We start from the raw sequence: 25,486 nt of genomic DNA on the forward strand, positions 1-25,486 counted from the left end.
TTATAGCTGCTACCATGAGCACCAAACATGTGCTGAGAACTTGTCCCAACTGCCCTCAAAGTAACAATCAGGAATCCGACTGGGCTCCAAAGAAATATTCTAGGGTTTCCTACCACTGTCATGCTTCTACTGCGTTTTGTTTATTAGTCAAAGACCTTTATAAACCATTGACATGTACAAAAGTAAAACATGTTCAAGTACTGAGAGGAGTCACGTAATAAAATCACTTGACACTCTGCCAACTTGATTCGTTTAGAATAATTTAAGGGCTATCGATCTCACAACTAACTAATCCTGGAAAATCTCCTCACCACTCCTTTTGTGCCTTTCAATCCAATACCCTCCTTGACCCCTTTGTTACATTCCCAAAGTTCTGTTTTTGAAATCTTCCTACATTCTTCTTTGGGGCTGCAGGCTTGCCTTCTTCCCAGCAGAGTGACTTCCCTCCGTTCCTTCACATTATCTCTCAAAATAGAATTCTCCTCCTCCTCCCCTCATGCCTCTTCTCCAACAATGGTGCTATGTGATTCCCTCTTCATCAGATCCATGTCAGTGCAAGAAGCACCATTAGCTTCCTTCCCCTGGCACCGTAACCGTCCCTCTTTTTCACTCTTGCTAATTATCATAGGTTTTAGTTTATTTATTCTTTTTTTTTTTTTTTGCGGTACGCAGGCCTCTCACTGTTGTGGCCTCTCCCGTCGCGGAGCACAGGCTCCGGACGTGCAGGCTCAGAGGCCATGGCTCACAGGCCCAGCTGCTCCGTGGTATGTGGGATCTTCCCGGACCGGGGCACGAACCCGTGTCCCCTGCATCGGCAGGCGGACTCTCAACCACTGCGCCCACCAGGAAAGCCCTTTTTATTCTTTTTTATTTTTAAGGTTTTTTTCTCGCACCAAAATTATTTCTACTGTGCCAGTCAACGCCTTTCAGCTCCCATCGTGGACCTAATAGGGCAGGTGGCACAGAATGCCCTGGGCTCTATTTTGTACAGAATAAGGGGAAGAAGCAGTATGGCTAAATAACTGACAAGGAATCAATCTGTGGTTCCCCAAATGTTTGTCAATGACTATTCTGTATAGAACACTGTTTCACGTACTCAGGATACGGTGGAGAAGACGGACTAGGAGGCTAACTTCACATTCCTTATACGCTAAGTGTAAAAGCAGGGGGAGGATTGCAATGTGCAGAGCTACACAAAACCAGGTAACCAGGCTTACAACTCCCTGGCTTTCTGGGCTCCAGCTATTTCCTTTGTAAAGCTGGGAGAGTGATACTTACCTTGCAGGAAAAAAAAAAATGAGACAGACATATGTTACCTGCAGGAGCTATTCGTTATCGGTGGTTCTCATATACATAGGACACATTTAACTATAATTAGCCCTGGACACTTGTGAATATTGAAATCCAGGTATGATTATACCCCACAACAGAGAGGCAAACATAGGTGAATAGATCTGTGTGCCTCCAGGACAGAGATAATTAGACGTGTATAAACAAGAAGCCTTCTGACCTTCCTGGGAGGCAAGCCCGAGGCAAAACCAGTCAGAATGGGATGTGAGGTAGCTGTTCCAGTTAACAGACAGTTACCATACAGAGGGTTAGTGAGAGCAGATTTTTATGGATCTATTGTTCCCTTAGTGACAGTTGTCAAAATACATCAGAGCTCTATTTCTTCAAATACATTAAGTGGCTTATGATTTTGATGCTCTGTATTAAAATTAGAAACCCTAACAAATAGGTAGCTCTTCCTTTTTCTTCGCTGATTTTTAAAAACTTACATGACCCCCCCCCCTTCTCTTTCTCTTCCTGATTCTTATCAATCTCTTCTCGTGCCCCATTCGATACTCCTTTCCCTGCTGTATGTATTCTTCTTTTTAATGTTTTGTTCCAATAAATCTAAGTGAAGATACATTTTATGTGAATACATATTTGGTGTGTGAATGCATGAATGAATGAATATTGACGCTCGATCATCTCTAAAAGTCTGCTTCCTTCAATGCAGTTCAATAGTCACTCACTAATTACCCCCATTTGCCAAGCATTAGGCATGGTGCAGGGGTCTGTGCATGACTCTCTTTAGTAGAGGTATCCACGGTAGGCGAAAGACTGGCTCCTTCAAACTCTTAGTTGCTCATGGTAATTACAGGACCTGAGGTTTATGTGTTCATCTGTTGTTGACCTTCTCGCAATACAAAGAACGCAAGGCGCTAATTCTGAGAAACCTGCAGTCTTTCCTTGCACATGTCATTGTATGCAGTGTAATGAGAAATGAAATGTTCTAGGAGTAACCTCTGTGCATGAACAAGAGTGCAATATACTTAAGAGAAATCATGTGATACAGAGAAAACATTTTTGGATGAGGACAAAGGAATACATTTGTCTTTAAATCTGACATTTATGTTTTGGGTGACTTTGAATACGTCACCTCCCTCTCTCATCATGATTTCTCTGTATTAAATTAAGACCATGGGCACTTTGTTTCTAAGATGAGCAAGGGATTAAATCAAAGATAGGTGGGTGAGGTTGCCTGGAAGACATACTTTTCCTACTCTTTCAAAGTACAACATAATAAGTGACTTACTCAAGGTCACACTGCTAGTAAATGATGATGGAATCCAGAATTTTCTAACTCTAGTTCCAATATTTCTCACCATAAGTACTAATGTGCCTAAGTAATAGCATGTTTTTTCATCCATCCTTGTTAAAAATGTACATTTCCTGAAAACCTATGGAACACATCAAATATACTGTGTCCTAGACAGAGGCATATTGTACTGATGATCACTAAGATCTGTAATGTTTCCTTTGTCTTTTTCTAGCAGTTGTTGCCAAATAATGGCCCCAAAGGGCTGCAAAGATACGGGGCTGCTTTTGCTTTTTCCTGAACTTATCAGGTATCCTTTCAATAACTATTTGCCCAATCAGTTTCAAAGTGTAAAAATCCTTTTTTGTTGTTTTATATATTTAGAGGCAAATAAAATTTCATAAGCCTCACTATCTTCATGTATGCAAATAATCCATTATTATGAGTGAATTCTAGGCATCCATTTCTGGTGTGAGTGAACCTAATATCCAAAGAAGGCTCGTGTGAGGGAATCGGGAGGGTGATAAATAAATCAATCTTTCTTTCTTCCTTATGGTCTTTCACATTTATGCTGACTCTGTCAAAACACTCCAAATAACTCTAATTTCTTAGCCCACCACCAGCAGGGCAAGAGAAAAGAAACCATGACACCATCATCCACCCTCTTTAATTCCTCATCTTTGCAAAAGTCTGGATAACGCTATTCAAATCAGTGGCCAGGGAGAGAGCACCTCCAACGAAACAGGCACTATACTAAGAGCTGAAGATACAAAGCTTGATGAGGTACACATACAGTTCTCTGGTCTGGAGTAGTTCACAATCCACAAGATGAGGCAGGAGTGATCAGCTGCCTGCCAAAATACAAATTCACCCCCTCCAATTTTGAACTTTGCTATCATTTTGTGCACTACTCAGTCATAACGCTTACCACACCGAATTTGTTTTCCGTATGTGCTTTTGTCCTTATTGCAGCATCTAACTGGCCCGCCCCTCTCTGTCAAATTTACTAAGACTTTAAGCATCCTCTTTTCTATAAAAAGATTCCTGCTCTGATCTTTTTCACTCAAAAAATATATGACTATACATTAGTCCCCTCTACACTTTGATAAATACCATAAGAACAGACAGAAGTGATTTCCATGATTCCTTCATGTAAAAGGACAGTCACACATTCAGAATCTCAGCACCCACTGTATCCCAGGTGCACACCGTCATGTGACCATGAGCAAGTCACTTTATCTCTTTGATGCTCTCTTCATTTGTAAAAACAGCATTGTGATGTCCCTACTCAAATGTCAAATTATTAGTGAGGCTTCCCTGACCAGCCTTTACAAAATAATAACCCTCTGGGCTGGTACTCTTTTTCCTTATTCAGCTATCAAAGTCTCTGCCTACATGCATTCTAGGGGGAGCAGACAGACAGTAGACAAGTGGGCTTTCCTAGTTTACTGATGTTTACCGAGCCCCTAGAACAGTACCTGACACTAGTTGTCTCTCAACGCATTTTAATGTTTTTCAATGACTCAGGGCATGAATGACTAACTTTCCTCCATGTGAGCTTGTGAGGAATCCCACATAAAAGTAAACACAGACAAGTAAATGACTATCACAGACCTCTTCCAAAGATGTGTGGAGGTCTAATTAGAGCTGACTTTCCCCGCTTCTTCACCTCTGTAGTGAAAACTTCTAGCCGCAGAATGCTCAGGAGCCAGAGCAGGATGGGTCTACTTAACAAGGAGCCGCGTGGTGGAATCAATTTATCCCCGTGAAGCATTCAGAATACCTTAGCATCAAATTACTGTTGTGCTTATTCTCACTCTCACATAAATATTGCACGTGTAAAAATTCAGCACCTTGACGTCCACTGAAATAGTTGCACGGAAAAATGAGACAAATTGACTCAGGGACAGGCGATGGCATTCAGCATGGGGAAAGACAGTCTTCTGTCAATGGGGTAACCATGAGCAGTGGAGCAGATATACAGAAACCAGGGCCTACGACAGGTGGGGTGAGGGCTCTGAAAACTCCACGCCCCCCTCGGTTGCTCAGACATCTGAACACGTGGGTGGATGAGGTTTTTGGTGTGTATTAAGTGTGAACAAACCTCAATTTTCCACCCAAATTCATTTTCAAGCCAATGACCTGTTAACGACAATATTCATGCAAGGGGGTGGTATTTGGGTTAATGTTCTTCAGTGGGAATTATAACTTTGGCAGGTAAGGGAACTCAAGTAGTTGAACGGAAATTAGGTGTGGACACTCTAAATATGTTATCTCAATCTTAACCTTGCAAGAGCTCCAAAAGTAGCTATGATCATGCATCCTTAAGATATAAAGAGTATAAAGATAAAGATATAAAGAGTATAAAGACAGGAAATAGCTTAATGATGGTAATCAACTCGGGAATGTCGGCGACAGAAGTTGAACTGAACTCTTATTCCAAAGTTCCCATTCATGACTTCCCACGCTATATTGTCTCCTCTGAAATTCCAAGCCACATAGGCATCATTGGAATCTTTCTTTCTCGCAGAAACACAGTGACCATTCAGAAGCTCAGCTTTGTTCTAAGTGTTTACATGTAACACAGAGCTTTTGTTTGTCTTTTTTGCTTTCTTTCAGCGTATTTTTCAGTCGCTTTAGATGACAGTCTTCAATAACTATTTTCCAGAGTGTAGGAGGCACGTTACTCTAGAGTTCATATGAAATGTAAATAAGACAAATGCTGTTTTTAAATGTGTTTTTCCCCATACCTATTTTCAGCTGTGATAGAAAGTGATGTCATTTCAGAATAGATTCCATTATGACAATTCTAATATTTTACGACTGCAATTTGGGAGACCTGGTGGATAGAAAACGGAACACGGTGGGAAGGTGGGGTGATTTCCTTCCAGCTATTGTAGAACAACTACAGATACACAGAGTGAGAAGAAGTACCACACTTACAAACATTCTCTCAATACCCAATTATTAACAATTCTTGTTCAAACAGTTGCCTCACAAGGGAAAGATTTTTTAAGTACAATTTTATGAAGTTAGCAGAACATGATTGTTAAAAATGTTACTTTGATATCAAGTCATCTAAACTCAAGTGACCTGACTCAAGTCATAGAAAGAACAAAGTTAATCCTATGAGAACGAGAACGTTACAGGGCTACTTCTTTCCCTGACCTGGTTTTGCAAGAGGACTGAGGACCAGTGAGGTTTGTTGCCAGTTCTTTCAAATCACTAAATGTTTTAGCTTTATTATCCAAGGCCTAGTACATTTCTGTTATTACTGTTTGTGTCTGGGATTGCTAATTTATACTCTGCTGAGAATGAGAGCAAGGGAATCAAATCTGCATTTTGTTTCATTGTGTGAACACAGTCATTATTTTCATTTATAGCTCATGAATGTGTTTGTTATTAAATAGCACAATTAGGTGATCTCAATTCCTGTCTTTAAGAGAACCACAGGTGTCAGAGTGCAAAGGTAGCTTTTAAGATAGATAATACCACAGCAACATTAGTAAAGTTAATGGGATGGAAAGGAAAGTTCCAATAGTACTATGTCACACACAATAAAATTTTACCGCATATGGAAACTACTTTTAAAGAAACTCTCCAGATTTAAAAAAATTTTAAAAGTCTATCTAATTATGGCTATGCTTGCATTTACCAACCAGTTCAATCCTGTTAAACTTATGAACACTAAAATCGCTAATTTACTTTTCCATATTTCTGCTCCTCACGGTCATCTAAAACAGCCTGGCTTGGGGCTTCCCTAGTGGTGCAGTGGTTAAGAATCCACCTGCCAATGCAGGAGACACGGGTTCGAGCCCTGGTCCGTGAAGACCTCACATACTGTGGAGCAACTAAGCCCGTGCGCCACAACTACTGAGCCTGCGTGCCAGAGTGTGTGCTCCACAACAAGAGAAGGCACCGCAATGAGTAGCCTGTACACCACAAGAGTAGCCCCCACTCACCACAACTAGAGAAAGCCCACACGCAGCAACGAAGACCCAACACAGCCAAAAATAAATAAACCATTTCATTTTTTTTTTCTTTACTGTATTTATAGACCCACATGCTTAGCCCCTGCCTAGGAAAACATAAAACTTCTGTCTTTTTCACTTACTCTATGCATAGTACCAGGCACATAAGAGTTTGGAAACAATATTTAGTCTATATATATCAATTAAACCTGTATGGGTAGAAATAACCATTTATTTCCATATTATAGCCACAAAATCTTCTAACTAAGGGAATAAATATAAGCCTAGAGACCAGTACTTACACTCAAATTTTTTTCTAAATCAGGGTTTCACCCCAAGTGGAACGTCCCTCCAGTTTTTGAAAAACGAAGAACTGATTCTCTTGAGACTGATTATTCTTTGCAAGTAGCTCTATTTTAGACTCCCTTACCCAATATTCCTGAATCATCCATATTTATATGAACCAATTATTCTCATTACTCAAGAACGTTGTTTATTTTTTCCTCTTTAATTTCATGAAATTCAATCCAATCCTTCAAATAAAAACAACCCATAATAATAATAAATCAACTATCTCATTCCCTTACATCTTTTCTTCATGGCACTTTGGACAATAAACAAGAAAATATCCAACTGATGTATTTTAACATAATTATTAATGTCGAAATCTCTCTAGTTGTTCTGTAAGCTCCAGGAAGTCAGGGCCATGTTTACCCCATTCATCATTTTGTCCCTGAGAGTGGAGGTGATCAATAAATATCCATTTACTGAATTGAAAATAAACATTAATATAAAAGAGGGCATTAAAATGTTTATAGAGTCTCTCTCTTCTTTTTCTTCTTTTTAGTTTCTGGACTCATTGACTTTTCACTGTTGTTGGGTTTTTTTCCCCCAAGTCCTCTCTATTAGGACATAAAAAGCCTAATGCGGCAGAGCTTGCAATCAGACAGATGTGGTCAGGAAACCAGCTATGACTTTTACTACCTGGACAGCCTCCAGAAATTAATTTGCCTAGAGTTTTATTTCCTTTATGTAAAATGAGGATCATAGCACCCACTTCACATGGTCACTATGAAAATTATAGGAAATGGCACATAGTAGATGATCAATAAATAGTACCTGCCTTCCCTTTGATTTTATAAACAGAATATAATACACAGTGTTACGTGCCACTGCCATGAGAGGTCACTGCTTCTGGAAAGGGAGACATAAACGGACACAACAGTGTTATGGGCTAGTCTTATGTAGCATCTATGGGCACATCCTTGTGTCCTTGGTCTGTCATAAGCAATGTCACACCGAATGCTTCCAAATAATCAAATGGTCAGATGCTAATATATATTAAATATGAGAACATAAATATATACTCTAAGCTTCTAGAAGCACCCATTTTTCAAATCCAAAATTCTCTGGGATCTGAAATTGACAACATCTAAGTCTTTCTGAGGAAGCCCATTTTCTAACCACGCTCATCCTTGATTTAATTGTCCATGTTTATTGGTTCACTTATAACATGTTTCTTGTACAACTATCACAAGGAACGCACAGTGCTAGGCACACAGGTGCAGAGTGAGAACTAGATAGGATTCCCTGTAATTACAGTTGATTTTTTTTTGGTAGTCTTTCTTAATAAAGAAAAATTGTGGTCTTTAATGCTTAGGTCCAGAGGAAATTATCTCACAGGAATGTTTCTAGAATTTGACTTATAAGGAAACAGATGAAATATTTATATACTCCTTCTATTCCAGCCTCTCAGTGGATTCCTATCTGTGCACTAGACCTATCTCAGTTGCTTTAAGAAGAGTGGTGTCCAGTATGAATTAACCCCCTTCTCTGAGCTTCCAAAATCATATATATATATATATATATATATATATATAAAACCATAGATAACATTTTATGATATTTAATACCCTATTTTAAAAACTAGAACAGTTGAATGTTAGATAATCCTTCTTTTGGGAGCTATATCTAAAGTCACATTTGCTAGAATATTTTAAAGCAATTACTGTGCATCAGTAACGTGTTCAAAATAGTCTTAACTGCTGGGGACGCAGAGTTAGGCCCAAAGGATGGAGTGCGGTGGGGATGGAACTATACAAATAACCTGCTATCCTTAAACAAAAACACCAAAGGGGTGTTCATATGTGTGTGTGCATTTTTGAATACATAAGGTTAATCTTTGATATCCTTACATAAACCATGCTTTGCTATAAAATCAATGAAAACACATCTTGTCTTTCTTCCCTAAGCCATTTTGAAATTCAAAGCTATATTTCAAAGGAAGAAAGAGTACCACCACAGAAATAGAAACTACAATTTATTTCTGCAGGGACATGATTCATAGTAAGCTGGGGAAAAAAATATTCCTGATCTTAGCTGGTCTACTCAGGCTGGATGGGTGTCATGGGGGAGTATTTGCTTTTGCTTCCACCTAAACCCATCCCAAAGCACCCCAGTGTGACAGCAGCTGTAACGTGTTGAGTCGTCTGTGTGGTTCAGGCTTTCTCTTCACCATGCACCTCCAAAGACTTTGGTTTCTCTGAAAATACATCACTTTGATTCTAGCTATGGTCAGCACTGGACAGCTCCCTCTGAGTTTAAAAAATGTTCAAAGGTGTAAGTAACATGACAGTCACACTTCTTTCAGCTTACCCAAGTACGTATAATCGTTCTGGGTTGGGGGGGGAGATTGGGTAGGGAGATTATTTTTAGTAATCATAAAACAGTTTTGTGACCACAACACTTAACCCACTTTACCTCCCTCAAGAGACTCCAGGCAGGGAAATAAATGATTGTTAATAAGTCAGTGTGTGCAAGCAGCCAGCTGATATACTCACTGGGATATGAAAAATTAATCATCAGCAAGACTACGGAGGGATAGCATTTGTTGAGAATACCATCTCTAAATACTGCGCAGATTAGAACATTAATCCATTAGGTATTAAAAATGACATTTTGTTATCATCATATCATCATTTAGTTGGAACTAAAACAACACAGTGAGATTTAAATATAGGTACAGGTGGCATTACACACATTAGATTCTCATTACTCACTCATTAATTCATTCATCCATTTTTTCCAACAAATATTGATTTTGAACTATATGTACCAAATACTTGTCACCTGCCTGACTTTGGCCATATTATTAAACTTCTTCATAATCCTCATCTTTAATAAGACATTTAAAAATAGCTACTTCATATGGTGTAGGGATTTTACAAGAGTGCAAAGACTTAGTTTGTTTGTTGCTGCCTACAATTTTATTGAGCATCCATTTGTGGTTCTTCTACCTGAAATGTAAGGCATATGATAAAGGAACTGTCTTTCTCTATACAGTCTTTTGGCCTTAAACAAGCATAGACTCACAAACTGATACTTCCTCCCATCTTTAGTTGCTCTGAACACGTACCTGTGTGTTTCTGTGTGTGTGTGTGTGTGTGTGTGTGTGTATGTTTGAAAGGGATGTCTCTAGGCTTGTATTTTTTCCTCGAAAATTATTTTCTGTATAAAGAGAATATAAATTGGATGAAGACTGCATTAGGAGGATGTCTCCACAGGTGAGTAAAGCACCCTTTGGTTCCCTTCCCAATCTTTCTGTCTATTGGCTTCATGCCTGAGGTTCTTCAGGGAGAACCCCTGTTCTTTCAGGAGGCTTAGAAGAGGTTCCACATGTTACAGAAGAAGCTGTACCTGCTCCTTCCCCACCGTTGACCACCCACTTCATGGGAGAACTTGATCTGGGGTGTTCTGTAATTTTCAAAGTGAGTCAGCTGTGAGATGGGTGCTTTTAGCCAGCACTTAGAAAGGGGTTCTTTATCTGCTATGATGAAACTGACCCAGACAATTGGTTAAGCCAGCTTCCTCCCTCTCCATGTCACTCTTTCCTTTCAGTCAAACTTTCCACTCCAAATCCAGAGGTTTTAATGGAAACAGATGCCTTGTATTAAAGAATGCCGAAGTACCTTTCTCTCTACCATTAATGCAAAAGCTTTGGGTTGTTCTAAGAGGAAACGTCCAATCAAAAACATCACATTTTGTTTGATTCAATAAAAATTAAAGTATAAAAATAATATTCAATAAAGATACAGACCTACTAGAGAATGGACTTGAGGATATGGGGAAGGGGAAAGGTAAGCTGGGACAAGGTGAGACAGTGGCATGGACATTATACACTACCAAATGTAAAATAGATAGCTAGTGGGAAGCAGCTGCATAGCACAGGGAGATCAGCTCGGGGCTTTGTGACCACCTAGAGGGGTGGGATAGGGAGGGTGGGAGGGAGGGAGACGCAAGAGGGAAGAGATATGGGGACATATGTATATGTATAACTGATTCACTTTGTTATAAAGCAGAAATTAACAGACCATTGTAAAGCAATTATACTCCAATAAAGATGTTAAAAAAATAAAAAAGCAAAGAAAAGCTGTATTCACCAGCCACTATGACTTTGACAGATTTTCAATACTTAAAGAAAAATTAATAATAATAATATTCAAGATAGTCTAAATCTGTCAAGATCAAAAGCAAAGTATGGAGTATATGCTTTTTTTTCCTCCAATTTCATGAATGATTGGAAACAGCATTATAATCAGTATTTTTAAAAATTGGATACTTAGTCCCAAGAGGAGATGGTACTCGGCCAAAGTCACGCAGAAAATTAAAAGGAGTTTGGATTCCTAAATTACAGCCTCAATTTATTTTATATAGAAATGTCTCTTAACGTAAATATCTTCTGATACCATTGAGGAAGTGAAAGCTACTGAATTTCTCAATATCACCTCCTAATCCAATTTTTCCCCTGACCACATATCCCTTTGATTTCCTTTGCTAAAAGGCCTTATTTAACCATTCCCCCTACCCCAGACCAATCACCTATTAAAGGATGCAGTTTTTCAGGACACAACCTTTGGTATCACTACCTTTTACAAGGCTTCTTTTAATCTCCTCTTTCCATACTAGTTGGTTTAGCTGGCACTCCTCTCCATCCCTATGTCATGAATTCTGGCATGTGTCCTATGTTACCACACCATTTTGAGTGCCCATATACATCTCTTTTAGGATTTATCATACATAACATTGCACCCTCAATGCCTGGCACATGATTTATCAGAGTGTAGACTAAATATGAGTTGACGCGAATTACAAAGACATTCTCACTCATCAGTGCATATCCTGGCATTGTTGGGCAGCCTGAGTTTATCTGAATATTTCTTCTCAAAGGTCTGCACAAGAAAATCCTTTGGCCAGACCCCTTGGCAGTGGAAATGATAATCTATGTAATCCTGATTAAAAAAGAGACCTTGTATGCTTGCAATTTATCACTGGCTCAGAAGGTAAAACAATGACTCAGTTCCAAAGGCATTCCATGAAGGCTCTATGTATTATCTTGATTTTTAGGAAAGACAACCGTTCATTACATGGATTTTTTTTTTCCCTAAGGAGTATTTTTTTCCTTAGCTCATTTTTACAGGTTCCACTGAGACAAATGTTATTTGTATCCAATGAAGAAAGATGGTCTGAGTTTCAAAAAAAGGTCAGTGAATTAAGTTAGTTTATTTTTACACTGGTCATTTTCCATACCCTTGATTGCCTGGAGGAAAGTTTAGACTGTGCTGCAACTTCACCCTGATTTCTTTAGATAATTAAGCATTTATTATTCACTTGCCTTGCATTTTATTTAGATTTTCCATCTCCAATCATTTAGGATGGACTGCAACTGTTTTCTCACTGCTGTCCTCAAATTAGTAGCTTTTAAAATAAATGTCACATTTCTCCCTGTCTGTGCCCAAAATGGTACAAGCAAACATATGGTATCGGGGGTAGCAGGGAGAGGGAAACAAAAAAAGAGAAAACATTTATAGAATACAAATAAGCTATTTTCAGCCTTTTGAAGCTATTCACAAAAATGACAATTCATTTTATAATACTACCGCCTCACATCTTATCTGACACCAAACTGCCTCATATGTCTATGTATAAAGGAGACCTGGGCCTGCTTCCAAGTTCTATAGGTCCGTTTGTAAACCAATGGCAGCCCCAGGCACAAGCTACAATGCGTGGAAGTCAAGTTGTGGTACAGGAGAATGCTGAAAACCTGGATCTTGCAATCAGAGAGACTCACTTTGAATCTTGCTTCAAACACTTTGTGTAATAAATGTATCAATTCTGATCCTCTGTTCTCTCATCAGTAACACAGAGATGACATTAGTACCTATCTCAAAATATTGTGTGGAATAAATTAAATTAAATTTGATAATGCATGCAAACCCAATTAGCACACTGCTGAGAACATAATACGTGTTCAATAAATGAGGTGGTGGTTGTTTACATTCTTGTTTTTATTTTTCCTGTTGTTTATAATTTGACAGAGAGTTTGAGTTAAAGAGGGGGAAGGCATTTTACCTTACTTTCTCTGAAACACAATTTTGTCAGTTGCAAAATGGAGACATAAATCCTTCCCTCTATACTGTGGTTTAGAAACACAGTAATATTTTCCCTTCTTTACTGTTATTATTACTATCACAGTGACCTCTGGAATAGGGAGATATATTAATAACCATTCCTTCCTTCTGCAGTGGTCCCTGAACCTTTCTATCTTAACATCTAATCTAGAACTAAATCTGGGCAAGAATTTATTGCTGAATCAAGGCTCATTTTTGCAAGTACCAGAATAGCATTGCATTGGCTAGACACTTAAGACATAGCATGAGACTTGGAAATGACATGAATTTTAGTCTTAAGTGAATCCCAACAACAACAACAAAAATCACATGTGAGATTACAATGGTGTTCTTCCCACCGCAAAACTAGAAGGAAGACAGGCTGGAAAGCAAGCTGGATTCCCTACCTGGTGCTTCACACATCTTCTCTTTGAGCTGTGGCAAGCTTTTCTCTTTCTCTTTATTAATTTGTTCCTTACTTCTATCCTTCCTCCCCACCCCAACCTCTTCCTGCCTTCCTATCTCAACTACTTATTGAATGACTTTAGGGGCCAAACACTCTGCTAGGCATAGGGATGCAAAATGAACAAATCAGACAAGCCCCATTCTTTCATGAACTATACATTCTAGCATGAGAACTGACTTAGAATTACAAACAAGTCAATTACAAGATAATTACTGATTATGAGATGCTCAAAGAGGATGATAAACAGAAAAAATGGCAAATCTTTCTGCCGTCTTAAGCTTATACCTAAAACAGGAGGAGAAGCTCTCCCTCTGACAGAGCGATTGATGTGTTATATGGCAACAGGAAATAATTCCAGAAAATTAGAAAGTAGCAAGTAAGGGGGCAGAACTTCTCTGTTCCAAAGTCCAGAGCTCTGTTCTTAGCATTCTTGTGAGGATAAAACAAGACACATAAATGTATTCTTGTCTCCTATGTTCTGGTTTCCTTTTCTTTACTGAAAATATTCTAGCATCAGTGACCTGCTGACAGTGGTCAATGGGCAATCTTCTTTATAAAGATCATCCCACCAAATGATTCTCCAGATAGCAGCCTGGAGTCCTACAATTCAACCCCGTTCAGACACTATCTACCCAGAGGTAGCATCAGGCTCCACAGGCTGTCACCCATGCTGACCAACTGATTAAAGACCACAGTTTCCCTCACTCCCCTTCTTGGACTTCAGACTCTAGTTGCAAGTCTAGGTTGTTACTTGTTCTTCTGACCAACTGGCTATAAATCAGAAGTCCCCACGACCCCCTCCTTGAGTTCAATTAATTTGCTAGAGCTCTTAAGAGAACTCAGAAAAACATTTCACTTCCTAGATTATCAGTTTACTGTAAAAAGATATAACTCAGGAATGGCCACATGGAAGAGATGCATGGGGCAAGGTATGGGGAAAGGGTGTGGAGATGCTATGCTTTCTTCAGGTGCCACTCTCCCCAAATCTCCACCTGTTCACCAATCCAGAAGCTCTCTGAACCCCATCCTTTTCAGATTTTATGGAAGCTTCATTATAAGGGCAGGACTGATGAAATCACTGGCCATTGGCAAAAGAGTCACACTCCAGCCCTTTTCTCCTCTCCAGAGGTCTGAGGGTGGGACTGAAAGCTCCAACCCTATAATCAAAACATTGGTTCCCTAAGTCACCTGGTTAACATAACAAAAGACACCTTTATCACTCTCACCTCTTAGGAAATTCTAAGGATTTTAGGAGCTCTGTGCCAGAAACTGGGACAAAGACCAAATATACATTTCTTGTTATAAATCAAAATAGCACAACAGCCTTTTTTTCCCCAATAAATGTACCTATTAACACTCCTACTATCGGTTTTTGACAAATTCACCAAGCACATGCTAATTTTATGTATTGTTGTTTTAAATAAACATCACATTCTCAACGTTTTCTCTTTTGTTTTTGCCATGCCTTGTGGCAGCCACAGACACCTACCGCTTGGATTTCTTCTCAAGAAAGAACTTGCCCAAGAGTGCAGTTAGCCGACAACCTCCAGCTGAGGCATTTTTAGGATCGGTTTTAAGATTCAAGCAGAGGACCTACTCTTCCCAGACACATCCCAGCCAATGACTGTGCATGGCAGGTGATAATAAAGCCTGGTCATTTGTGTGTACCATGAGACTCCTTTTAAGAGAAATCTTTGTTCCAGGGACCTCTATGGGTTTGGCCAAGATGCTGTCAAATCTACATTGCCTTATCCTATGTCCTCTCCTCCTAACTTACATGGGTATGAGATCTGTCTGCATCACAGTATGATGGGCTTCCCTGCCTACTTCTGTTTCATCTCTGATATGGATTGAATGTTTTTGTCCTTCTCCAGATTCATACACGGAACTGTAATCCCCACTGTGATGGTATTTGGAGGTGGGGGCTTTGAGAGGTAGATCATGAGGGTGAAGCCCTCATAAATAGTATTAGCGTTCATGTATAAAGAGGCCAGAGAGCCAGCTTGTTCTCTTTCCAAGAGGATAGGAGAAGTCAGCCTCTGCAACCCAGAAGAGGGTCCTCACCGGAACCCAACCATGCCCACGCTGATCTCAAACGTCCAGCCTCTAGAACTCTAAGAAATAACTTTCTGACTCTTATAAGCCACCCAGTTTACTGTATTTTGTTATAGCAGCTGGAACTAAGACAGTGCTTCTTCTATCTTTCACAGTCATTAACCCCTAGCAAGTCACTTGTTTTCCTAACTCCACCTCAGAGTCTATTTCCCAGAGGACACAACTGGTACACATCGTTTGGTCACCAGGAAGGGTATTTTCTTTCCATTTACTTACAAAATAAAAAATCCAAATCCTCAATGGTCTTTGTACATTTTTTCCTATATTTTTCTAATAGAAAATATTAAAAAGTATTCTGAATCTGTTTCTGTGTTTATACACACACACATACATTCATACCAGTTTCAATTTTTTTTTTAAAAAAAAGAGAACAAAGGCCTCAGAGATTGACAAATTTAGATTCTTTGGGAACAACTAACACTCAGTTTTCATTTGAACACACTCAAGTGTAATTACGCACACATTTACACAATAAGGTTTACATTTCACTCACACATATTGATGTTTCAGCTAAAGAACTTAGGCTGACTTTATTGATTATTAAATTTAGCCTCTATTTCCTTCTGCATTGTATCTGCTTTAGTTAAAAACCTCAACTTCACTCAACCAATATTTATTAAGCAGCTATTATGTATATGCTTCAAGTATCATTTCTCTCCATTACATTTTCCACAATAGTACCAGAATAATTTTCTAAAATATATGTCAGATAACTTTGTATCTGTCACACTGGAAATAATAAGGCTAAAATGAATGTGTTGAGATAAACACTCATTATGCTAAGTAAAAATGTAAATCTTAAATGATGCTGACAATATTTAATTAAGCAAATGGCAATATATGTCAATGAGATTTAAAATTGCCCAAATCCTCTGACTTAGTAGCGGGCTTTTATTCTCTGTACTTCATGGTAAGTTATTCTTAAGATATAAATTATTTAAATGGCATCATCATACTTCCTTGTATTTATGTTGGAAAAAAAAGTCTGTCTGCCAAAATGGATTGTGAGATACTTGTAGTCTGAGATTAGCCTTTGTGAATTTTGTCTCCTTATACTTAATTTAGCACCTGGAACATAGTGAATGCTGACTGGATGTTTGCTGGATTAATATCCATTGCTGATCCAAAGATACTAACTTACAGTTATAAAGTAAATAAGTCCTGGGGATATAATGTTCAGCACAGTGAGTATAGTTAATAATACTGTGTTGTATATTTGAAAGTTGCAAAGAGAGTAGATCCTGAAAGTTTGCATCATAAGAAAAAAATATATATAACTACGTGTGGTGACGGATGTTAACGAGACTTATTATGATAATCACTTCACAATACATACCTATTATCGAATCTTTATGTTATACATCTGAAACTAATATATAGTTATGTATCAATTATTTCTCACTATATTACACTGTAAATGGTGAACTTCTGAGATTCCAGTAAACAAACAAATAGCCAAGGAGCAAAGGAGGAAACTATTCAATTCCCCTTAAGCAATTAACACATTTCTGTTTTGTGGAAGCCACTACACCATAACTATTGCCTATGAAAAGAAAAGTTCAAAGATATCTGACATTGGCTTTGAAATTAAGGACCTGGGTGTGAGTCCCAACTCTGGTCCCAACTCTCACTGTGACTTTGGCCAAGGAATAGGACATCTCTAGACTTTTTCTCTTCCCTCAAAATTCAAAGCTGACTACCTCCTCTACCACTTCCCCAGGGTCATCAAAGAGCACAAATGAGATGAAGTTTATGGCAGACTTCCTCTTTCACCGAGGAAGAAAATGTAATTATGCCCCTAATTAATGTATTTTACAAGAGTTCTTTCCTGTTTCCAAATCTAAATTCAATTTTAAGCCATGACCCATTTATGTATAAATGTACTTTTTCCTCACTTTTAAATGCATGAGGATTTTACTCTTTGAATTAGAAAAAAGTGAGGAGAGGCTTTAAATTTTTAATTTAATTAATAATTGACTTAATGGTAAGACATGAAATTCATCTCAATATTGCTGAAAACTCATGAATCAAAGAAACAATATGTGTATGTACCTACATACTGAATTTTTCTATTTGGAAGTCTGCAGACAAAACCACCAGATACAGAAGAAAAGTACCCACAAAAGATGGTGTTATATATAATAATTTTAAAATGTGCTATAAAAAACAAAATGATAAGTGGGACAAAATGGCTTACTCTCTTACTTCATTGTTAAAATTAAACAATAAAAGATATATCTTCATTTACAAAAACTATCATTTTATGAAGTTATGTTCCAAATCATTAAAAATAGTTTTTTTGGTTTTGTCTTATATTTTAAATAACTTATTTCCTGTTTGCTAAAATCTATACCGTTGGACTCAGGATACGGGTGGGGTTTAATATTGGCAAGAATAATAATATCTTCATAAGACCTCTAGTGCATAGATATCAGTATCCTGTTTTACAAATGAGGAATCTAATAGCAAATGTCATAATATCCATACATGGAATGATTACCACATGTCGTGTACTGTAGGTTTAATATTTATTGCTTCATCTGATCTTCATCATAAGGCTATAACGAAGGTTCCACAGCACTTTATAGATGTGTGAGTTGAAACTTAGAAAGCTTTATAAATGTTACTTGCCAAGCATCATGCAGCCGATAACTAACTGTATTTATTCTTAAATCTGATATTTAAGTCTGCCTGCTTTATAAGCTCATTTTCCCAGGGATGAACAATGGTGCCAGGCCATCTGTTAAACAGGTGATACTCTACAAAGGATCTGCAATTCATTTCAATATGTATCAAAATGATTGTCAGGCTTGCCATGTACCTCCCATTGCACAGGAATAACACATTCAAATGTTATTGATAGGCAGTGAAGTACTTAACCATAACATTTCATAATCCACATCCCAAGAAAAGTATTTTCCTGAAGTAATGATATGGTAAACAGAATTCAAAATTTAGGCCACAAACCTGTTTCAGGCTCGATGGAAAAATAAGGTTGCCCTTCCAAGATACTATAAACCAACTTCGCACTGTTTCCATAAACTGGGTCATCAGCATCGGTAGCTGTTACATTAGTGACAGACGTACCTAAAAGAAAGAAAGAAAGAGAGAAAATAATAATTAACACGTCATTCTTTGCCAAGAACTAAATTTTGTCAAGCATGTTATACAGAAATCCATGTGTAGGAATAAGAAGGAAAAGAAATCATTTTAAAAATATGGAGATAGACTACTCTATCATAACTTCAATGATATACAAACCTTTTAAAAGAAAGAGTACTGCTAGGTTGGAATACTATATAAAGATAGCTCTTTTAGAATTGGTATGATTTAAGATTCCTTTGTAGTTTTCATTTAAAGATACCTATCAGATTCATGTGGGCTTAGAGAATATGAAAAAGATACATATCAAAGAAATATGAAACATAAGCTTAATAATATGACGGATATAACAATGCAGCACTTAAGTTTTGCAAAAGCACAACTGAATTTACCTGGAAAAATTGGCTGCTGAAAAAAATTGTGCAGAAATATCAAAGGAATATTTTATCCCATTTTATTAATTCCTCAGAATATAAATTATATTGGAACTACCAAGTAATCAGCATGTTTAGATAATTGGGCCTATGGATAACAGAATCAAAACCTTAATTTTTTCCCAGATTAATTTTCTATTTTTATTCACTCATTCATTTAGCAATTGAACACATTCAGCTTGCCTGATACAAAATATATATATTACAACAAAATCTACACTCAAGAAGCTTACAGTTTGGTGGTGGGAGGGAAGAGGAGGGAAGAGACAAATGTACCTAGACATTCAGCTGAATGCAATAGCCCCAGATTTGGATCCCTCACTTAATCCAGCACAGACTGGATACGGTCAGGGACAGCTTTCTGAGAGGCATTGCATTTGAGTGGAATTATGAAAGACAGGTAGAGTTTAACCAGGAGAAGAAGAGCAGGGGAGGAATTCTAAACAAAAGTCAAGCATAAGTAAAAGCAAAATAGTCTGAGAGACTGGGAAATTCTGGGAATTGCTGAAAGTGGGGAGAAATTGGAGAAGTCTGGTGTGGTGACAGAATCATGTTCTATGAGGGCAGGGTCAATGTCTTCCTCACCCAGTAAGCATCAGACGTATAATTATCGAACATATATTTGCTAACTGATGGACGAATGAATACATTATCTGATGATTTCATGACAAATGGTAGGTAGCTACCACAAATGAGTTTCCTAAAATAGATTCTAAGATGAAGATTTCTTGAATTTTTACTGAAGAGTCTCTTTGATCAACATCTGTGGGAAAGTGAAAAGGACAAGTCTGAGTAGAAGGAACACTTGGGCAATGATGCAGCTACAACACAGACCTCAGTGGTCTCTCCTCTAGAGCTGGGATAGTCATTGAGGAGATCCATCCAGGACTTTATACTCTGGCACTGACCAGTTATTGGCTGTGGGAACCTCCCTGAGAATGAAGGCTTGGCCCTGGTGCAGGGAGCTATCTTCAGTTGAGGGATCATCAGCCCTGAGCTGTCAATTGTCAACACTCCCAGCAGCTTAGTGTTTTAAACCTGAAGGGAGTTGAGGGTGGATCTGAGCAGCATTTCTCTACGTTTGCTGAAACAATGTAGAGCCTTTGCAAAATCTTGCCAATCAAAATCTTTCTGAAGTGTTTTGAATTACAGTCACTACAGAGGACAATGTAATGATATTTGTCAAGCAGTTGACTGTCCTGTAAAATTGGAATTTTTACTCAGAATGATGATTCAGAGGTGCTATAAAAGTCTACAGTCAGAAATAAAAAAATGCTCTGAATGTCAGTTGTGTAATACATTCCACCAGATACTGGGAACGGTATCAAAAAAATAATTAATAAAGACTCACTTTCACAGGTAGCTCATCAACGAGCTGGTGAACTGAGGACATGAAAGTACAGTATTTGCAGTTATTTGAATATTGTGTGGGATGGAGAAGAAATGGAGGAAAAACATTCCAGGTGAGAGGAGGATAATAAGATAAAAGTGACTAGATTTTTCTAGGAGGAGAGACGTCTGGAAAAGCCAGCCATTAAAGCTAAGGTTGGAGATGCAAGCTGAGAACAAAATACAAGGGCACGTGAATGTCAAGATGGGGAGAGTTGGCTTCATCCTGTAGGAAAGAGAGAAAATCTATCAGTTAGGGATCAACCCTAGGTAGAAGCCTCCTCCAATAGTGCTTGCAGATTCAGTTGGAGGCAGAGATATAGAAGATTAGGTGATCAGATGAGTTATGTGGTTTACAGCAATAGTCCAGTTAAGAGGTGACAAAACATTGACACTGGGTAATGACAATAAATATGGGTCTCAATGCTTATTTTCTTGTTTTGGTCCTTGCACTAAGTTTATCTAAAATGTTCAACTGGGGGTAAGCTGAGTAAGATTTTAAAAAATGAATCGCGAGAAAAAGATTCAAGAATTATTGAAAGAAGTGAGTTCAGAGACTGATCAGAAAGGGTGAACTCTTCCATGCAGAAGACCACGCAATAGCTTTTTTGTTTTCCTTTGTTTTGTTGTTATTTATTTAGATTTCTTTTAGGAGAAATGATCTTCCCCCATTATGAAGTAACACATTATCAGGAAAATAAAGTCAAGCTCTATAATCTGTATCATGCTAAGTTAGTCAGTGTGAGCATTTTGTACCAGGCTCTGTTTAGGCTGGAAAAAGAGAAGTGACAAAGTAAAAACTTTCTGTCATCAACAAATTTACCTTCTAGTGAGGGACTCTAAAATTAAGAAATGTCTTCACAGAGGGAAAAAAAAAAAATCTAGATAGTGTCTGAACAATGACAGTATCTCTGCATATATTTGTGGGGTGAGTGTATTTGGACAGAGTAGCGTGGGGTTAATAGTTTCATAGATGGAATAGTTCCATGTGGAATGTTCTGAAACAAGTACCTCTTTCTCTTTGGACCAATCACTTAACTTGTCTTAGCCCCAGATTTCAAATCTACAATGAATATTAGAGTTACTGTGAGGGTCAAGCAAAATAATATATGTAGGGGCTAGAACGGAAATTACCACATGCTAAGCCTGTGAGTATCACCTCTGCTCACGGATTAGAATCTAGCGCTGAAAAATATTTAGATCCCTAGGGTTCCTTTCAGATCTGTGGGATGGCAATACAGGGATGAGGGTGGGATACTTTTTAAAGTCTTCTCAGGCAATCTGATGTAAAGCCACAGTTTAGAACAACTGGAGTGGGCACCAGACTTTTAAAATTTTAACTTCACTCTTCTCCACAGAAGCATTAATTTCTACCCTGATTACCGCGAAGAACTTTTGCTCAGATTTGTATATAAAATGAAGTAATTTTTTAAACCACTCCTACTGCATAAACAGTCATGGAGATTATTTCTTATTAAATAGAAGTTGGGCGGCTTCCCTGGTGGCGCAGTGGTTGGGAGTCCGCCTGCCAATGCAGGGGACACGGGTTCGAGCCCTGGTCCTGGAAGATCCCACATGCCGCGGAGCACCTAGGCCTGTGCGCCACAACTACTGAGCCTGCACTCTAGAGCCTGTGAGCCACAACTACTGAAGCCCACGCGCCTAGGGCCTGTGGTCTGTGACAAGAGAAGCCACTGCAATGAAAGCCCGCACACAGCAACAAAGACTCAACGCAGCCATAAATAAATAAATATTAAAAAAAGAAAAAAGAAGTTGGGGATAGTTCCTTGAGAATTTACTGTTACAAGGCTGATGAAGATTACATCTATTTTCATTAGTTAGTATAAATTTATATTATCTTATTATGAGAGGACTCCTATCACATTACCTAACATTGAGGCAAGAGTAGGGGACCATTTTCTCCATCATTTACACGCTCTGCTCTGTGATTCAGTTTTTTCACATACAAAAACAATAGTTTTTATTCTTCAAACCTCAAAGTTTTGTGTGAGGATCAAATGAGATACTAGTAAGTAGAGAGCAGTGGCTGAGAAGATAAATTTGAAGTCAAACTGTCTCTAACCAGAACACCTGTTTTATGTTCCATCCTCAACTTTTACTAGTTCTGTGTCCTTGGCCAAGTAACAAAACTTTTCTAAGCTTGGATTCCTTAATCTGTAAAAAAGGAAGGTGACAGTAATTGTTATATCCTAGGTTTATTGAGTTAAATATAATAATTTATGCAAACAGTATAGAAGAGTTATTTACTCAATATTTCTGAGAGCTTATTGTCACTATAATTACCTGTACATTATGTGTATGTACATGAGGGATTGAATAATAAACTAGTCTTTTACAATTTTAAGTGGTGGTGGATGTTGTAATTTATAAGTGTAGTCCTGCCTAGTCGTTATAATAGTAGCTTATTTCCGCTGGAGAGGATGCGGAGAAAAGGGAACCCTCCTACACTGTTGGTGGGAACGTAAGTTGGTGCAGCCACTGCGGAAGAAAGTATGGAGGTTCCTCGGAAAACTAAAAATAGAATCACCACATGATCCAGCAATCCCACTCCTGGGCATATATCCAGACAAAACTGTAATTCAAAAAGAGGCATGCACCCCTATGTTCATAGCAGCACTATTCACAATAACCATGACATGGAAACAATCTACATGTCGATGTAGAGGAATGGATAAAGAAGATGTGGTACATATATAACAATGGAATAACTACTCAGCCATAAAAAATAATGAAATAATGCCATCTGTAGCAACACGGATGCAACTATAGATCATCATACTAACTCAGGTAAGTCAGAAAGAGAAAGACAAATACCACGATACCACTTATACGTGGAATCTAAAATATGACACAAATGAACCTACCTATGAAATAGAAACAGAATCAGGGACGTAGATATTAGACTGGTGGTTGTCAAGCGGGAGGAGGGTGGGAGAAGCATGGATTGGGAGTTTAGGATTAGCAGACGCAAACTATTATATACAGAATGGATAAAAAACAAAGTCCTCCTGTATAGCACAGGGAACTATATTCAATATCCTGTGATAAACCATAATGGAAAAGAAAAAAATAATAGCTCATTTCCTTAAATTTGGAAGAGGAAACACAAAAAGGTATTCTCAAATGTAACAATATGTTCTTGTCTTTAACAAGAAAGTGACTTAGAAAACACACACACACACACACACACATACATCTCACATTCTCCCATCCAGTCAATTCCATGTCAATTTGCTCTGTGGTATAAAACTGCTGTGGGTTCAAAAATACAATGTATTTTGATGTAGCCAGCAGAAGACCAGGCACTGGACACACCCTCAATACAAGTTTCTCGATGTTATTTGAGTGAATATCTCCCATATTTGAGTGTCATATCTCCCCGTCCATGCAAATCCCACACGCTTCCCAAGAAGAACCACTGGGCTGGGGACTGTAACAAAGCTAAGACAAGCTTTTACCCACATCCTCCTCCAGGATATTTCTGCCTGTTGTCTGGCTTCCCAGGAAATCCACATCCTTCAACTTCAGACACGTGGAAATGCAAAGGCAGCACTACTTTCCGTCAAGGATGATATTTCTCCTAATAGTGATTCAAGACTGTTGATGTACCTGTACACTGGAATAAATGTGTGCAGAAGTTTTGTGGATGCATTTGTCAAGTGATTACCCAGAGAGGGAAAAATGGATGCTTTGAGGTTAATCTTACAGCAGAAAAGATTTCTAGTCAAGCTGCGGTATAGGCTTCTCCATGGAAATGCATGCAGACTGCAGACCACAGAGGCAAATTGAAAAGTGTAAACCTTGAGGGATAATGTTTCTTCAAAGCGGCAAGTGTTGGTGTGTGATAAATAGGACCCTGAGTAATACCCAGGAAATATAACAACAGGATTCTCTGTTTGTGTTTTCATTTGGAACTGTTTTTGTCCCTTTGTCGAGGATACAAGAGACTCATTTAGCTAGTGACTATAAATTTGACACTGTGCCATTTCTCCAAGAAAGCCCCTATTATAATCCAACTCGATGCTGATCCTAATTATAATAATATAGCTGTTGTATTTCCAGCTGTTGTCAACAAAAATGATCCCTGTCACCACAATTCATCCTGCTAGTATCAAGTCAAGTGTGAGCATGTCAACTCCAAGGTGAATTCTGCTTTTAATAAACCCATTTTTCTGCATTTAGCTTCTTGGTTAAGTGCAATTTGCCAAAGTGCTGCTTGGATTTTAATTAACAGAGGGCTCCAGTATCGTTTGCCTCTTGCCACACCTGAAAGTCCCCTCCCATTAGCAGCAGAACCTACACATCTGCCCCCTATAATGACAGCAAACACTACAAGAAAAATTAACCATCAAAAATTTTCACTGTCAGGTTAGAGGTTCCAGTTTGCTGACAAACTAAGATGAAAGGTCTTCCGGAAAATAAGATTTTGGGATTTGGGTAGGGCAGCTCTGTTAGCTAGGCTCTACTTCTTTATGAGCAAGACAGCACACCAATTCTTCACATTACTCAGAAAGAAAAAATGCTGGTGCTGACACACTGAGCAGAAAAACAAAGGTTTGGTGCAGCGCGAAAATGTGAGCATTGGAAAAGCTAAAACTCTTACAATAAGAAGAACACAAGCCCCATTTGCAAAGACTCATTTGCAATACATTTTCAGATAATAAGCATTTCAATAGCAGATGAAAAAATAAAACAGCAGAACCTTTGTAATAGCTGAAATTCAGAAAGGTATGCATTACTGGCCCTCCTAATATCATCTTCCAACTTTGATTTGGCCTTTTGGCTACTCTGATCCAAGTTCAGTATGTACAATACCCAGAAAGAGCGTCTGGCATCATCATCTGAAAACATGTTACTTAAACATTCAGACTTTCCAAAGATCAGAGGCCTAACAGGTTATAGCAACCGATGCAAATGCCTTCATTATTTTAATAAAACTAAACCCTCAACCCATCTTC

At 38.3% G+C, this 25,486-nt stretch overlaps 1 protein-coding gene across 1 annotated transcript in view; it reads right to left on the bottom strand.

Moving 5' to 3' along the window:
* The window catches only part of CDH8 (cadherin 8), a 369,599-nt gene that overhangs the window by 184,451 nt on the left and 159,662 nt on the right, over positions 1–25,486 (bottom strand). Inside the window, exon 3 of the mRNA XM_065898690.1 lies at positions 18,550–18,669. Within this exon, the coding sequence (XP_065754762.1) occupies positions 18,550–18,669 (120 nt within the window). The remainder of the gene's footprint in view (positions 1–18,549; positions 18,670–25,486) is intronic.

Source organism: Phocoena phocoena, chromosome 20, assembly GCF_963924675.1.
Source record: "Phocoena phocoena chromosome 20, mPhoPho1.1, whole genome shotgun sequence".
NCBI lineage: Eukaryota > Metazoa > Chordata > Mammalia > Artiodactyla > Phocoenidae > Phocoena > Phocoena phocoena.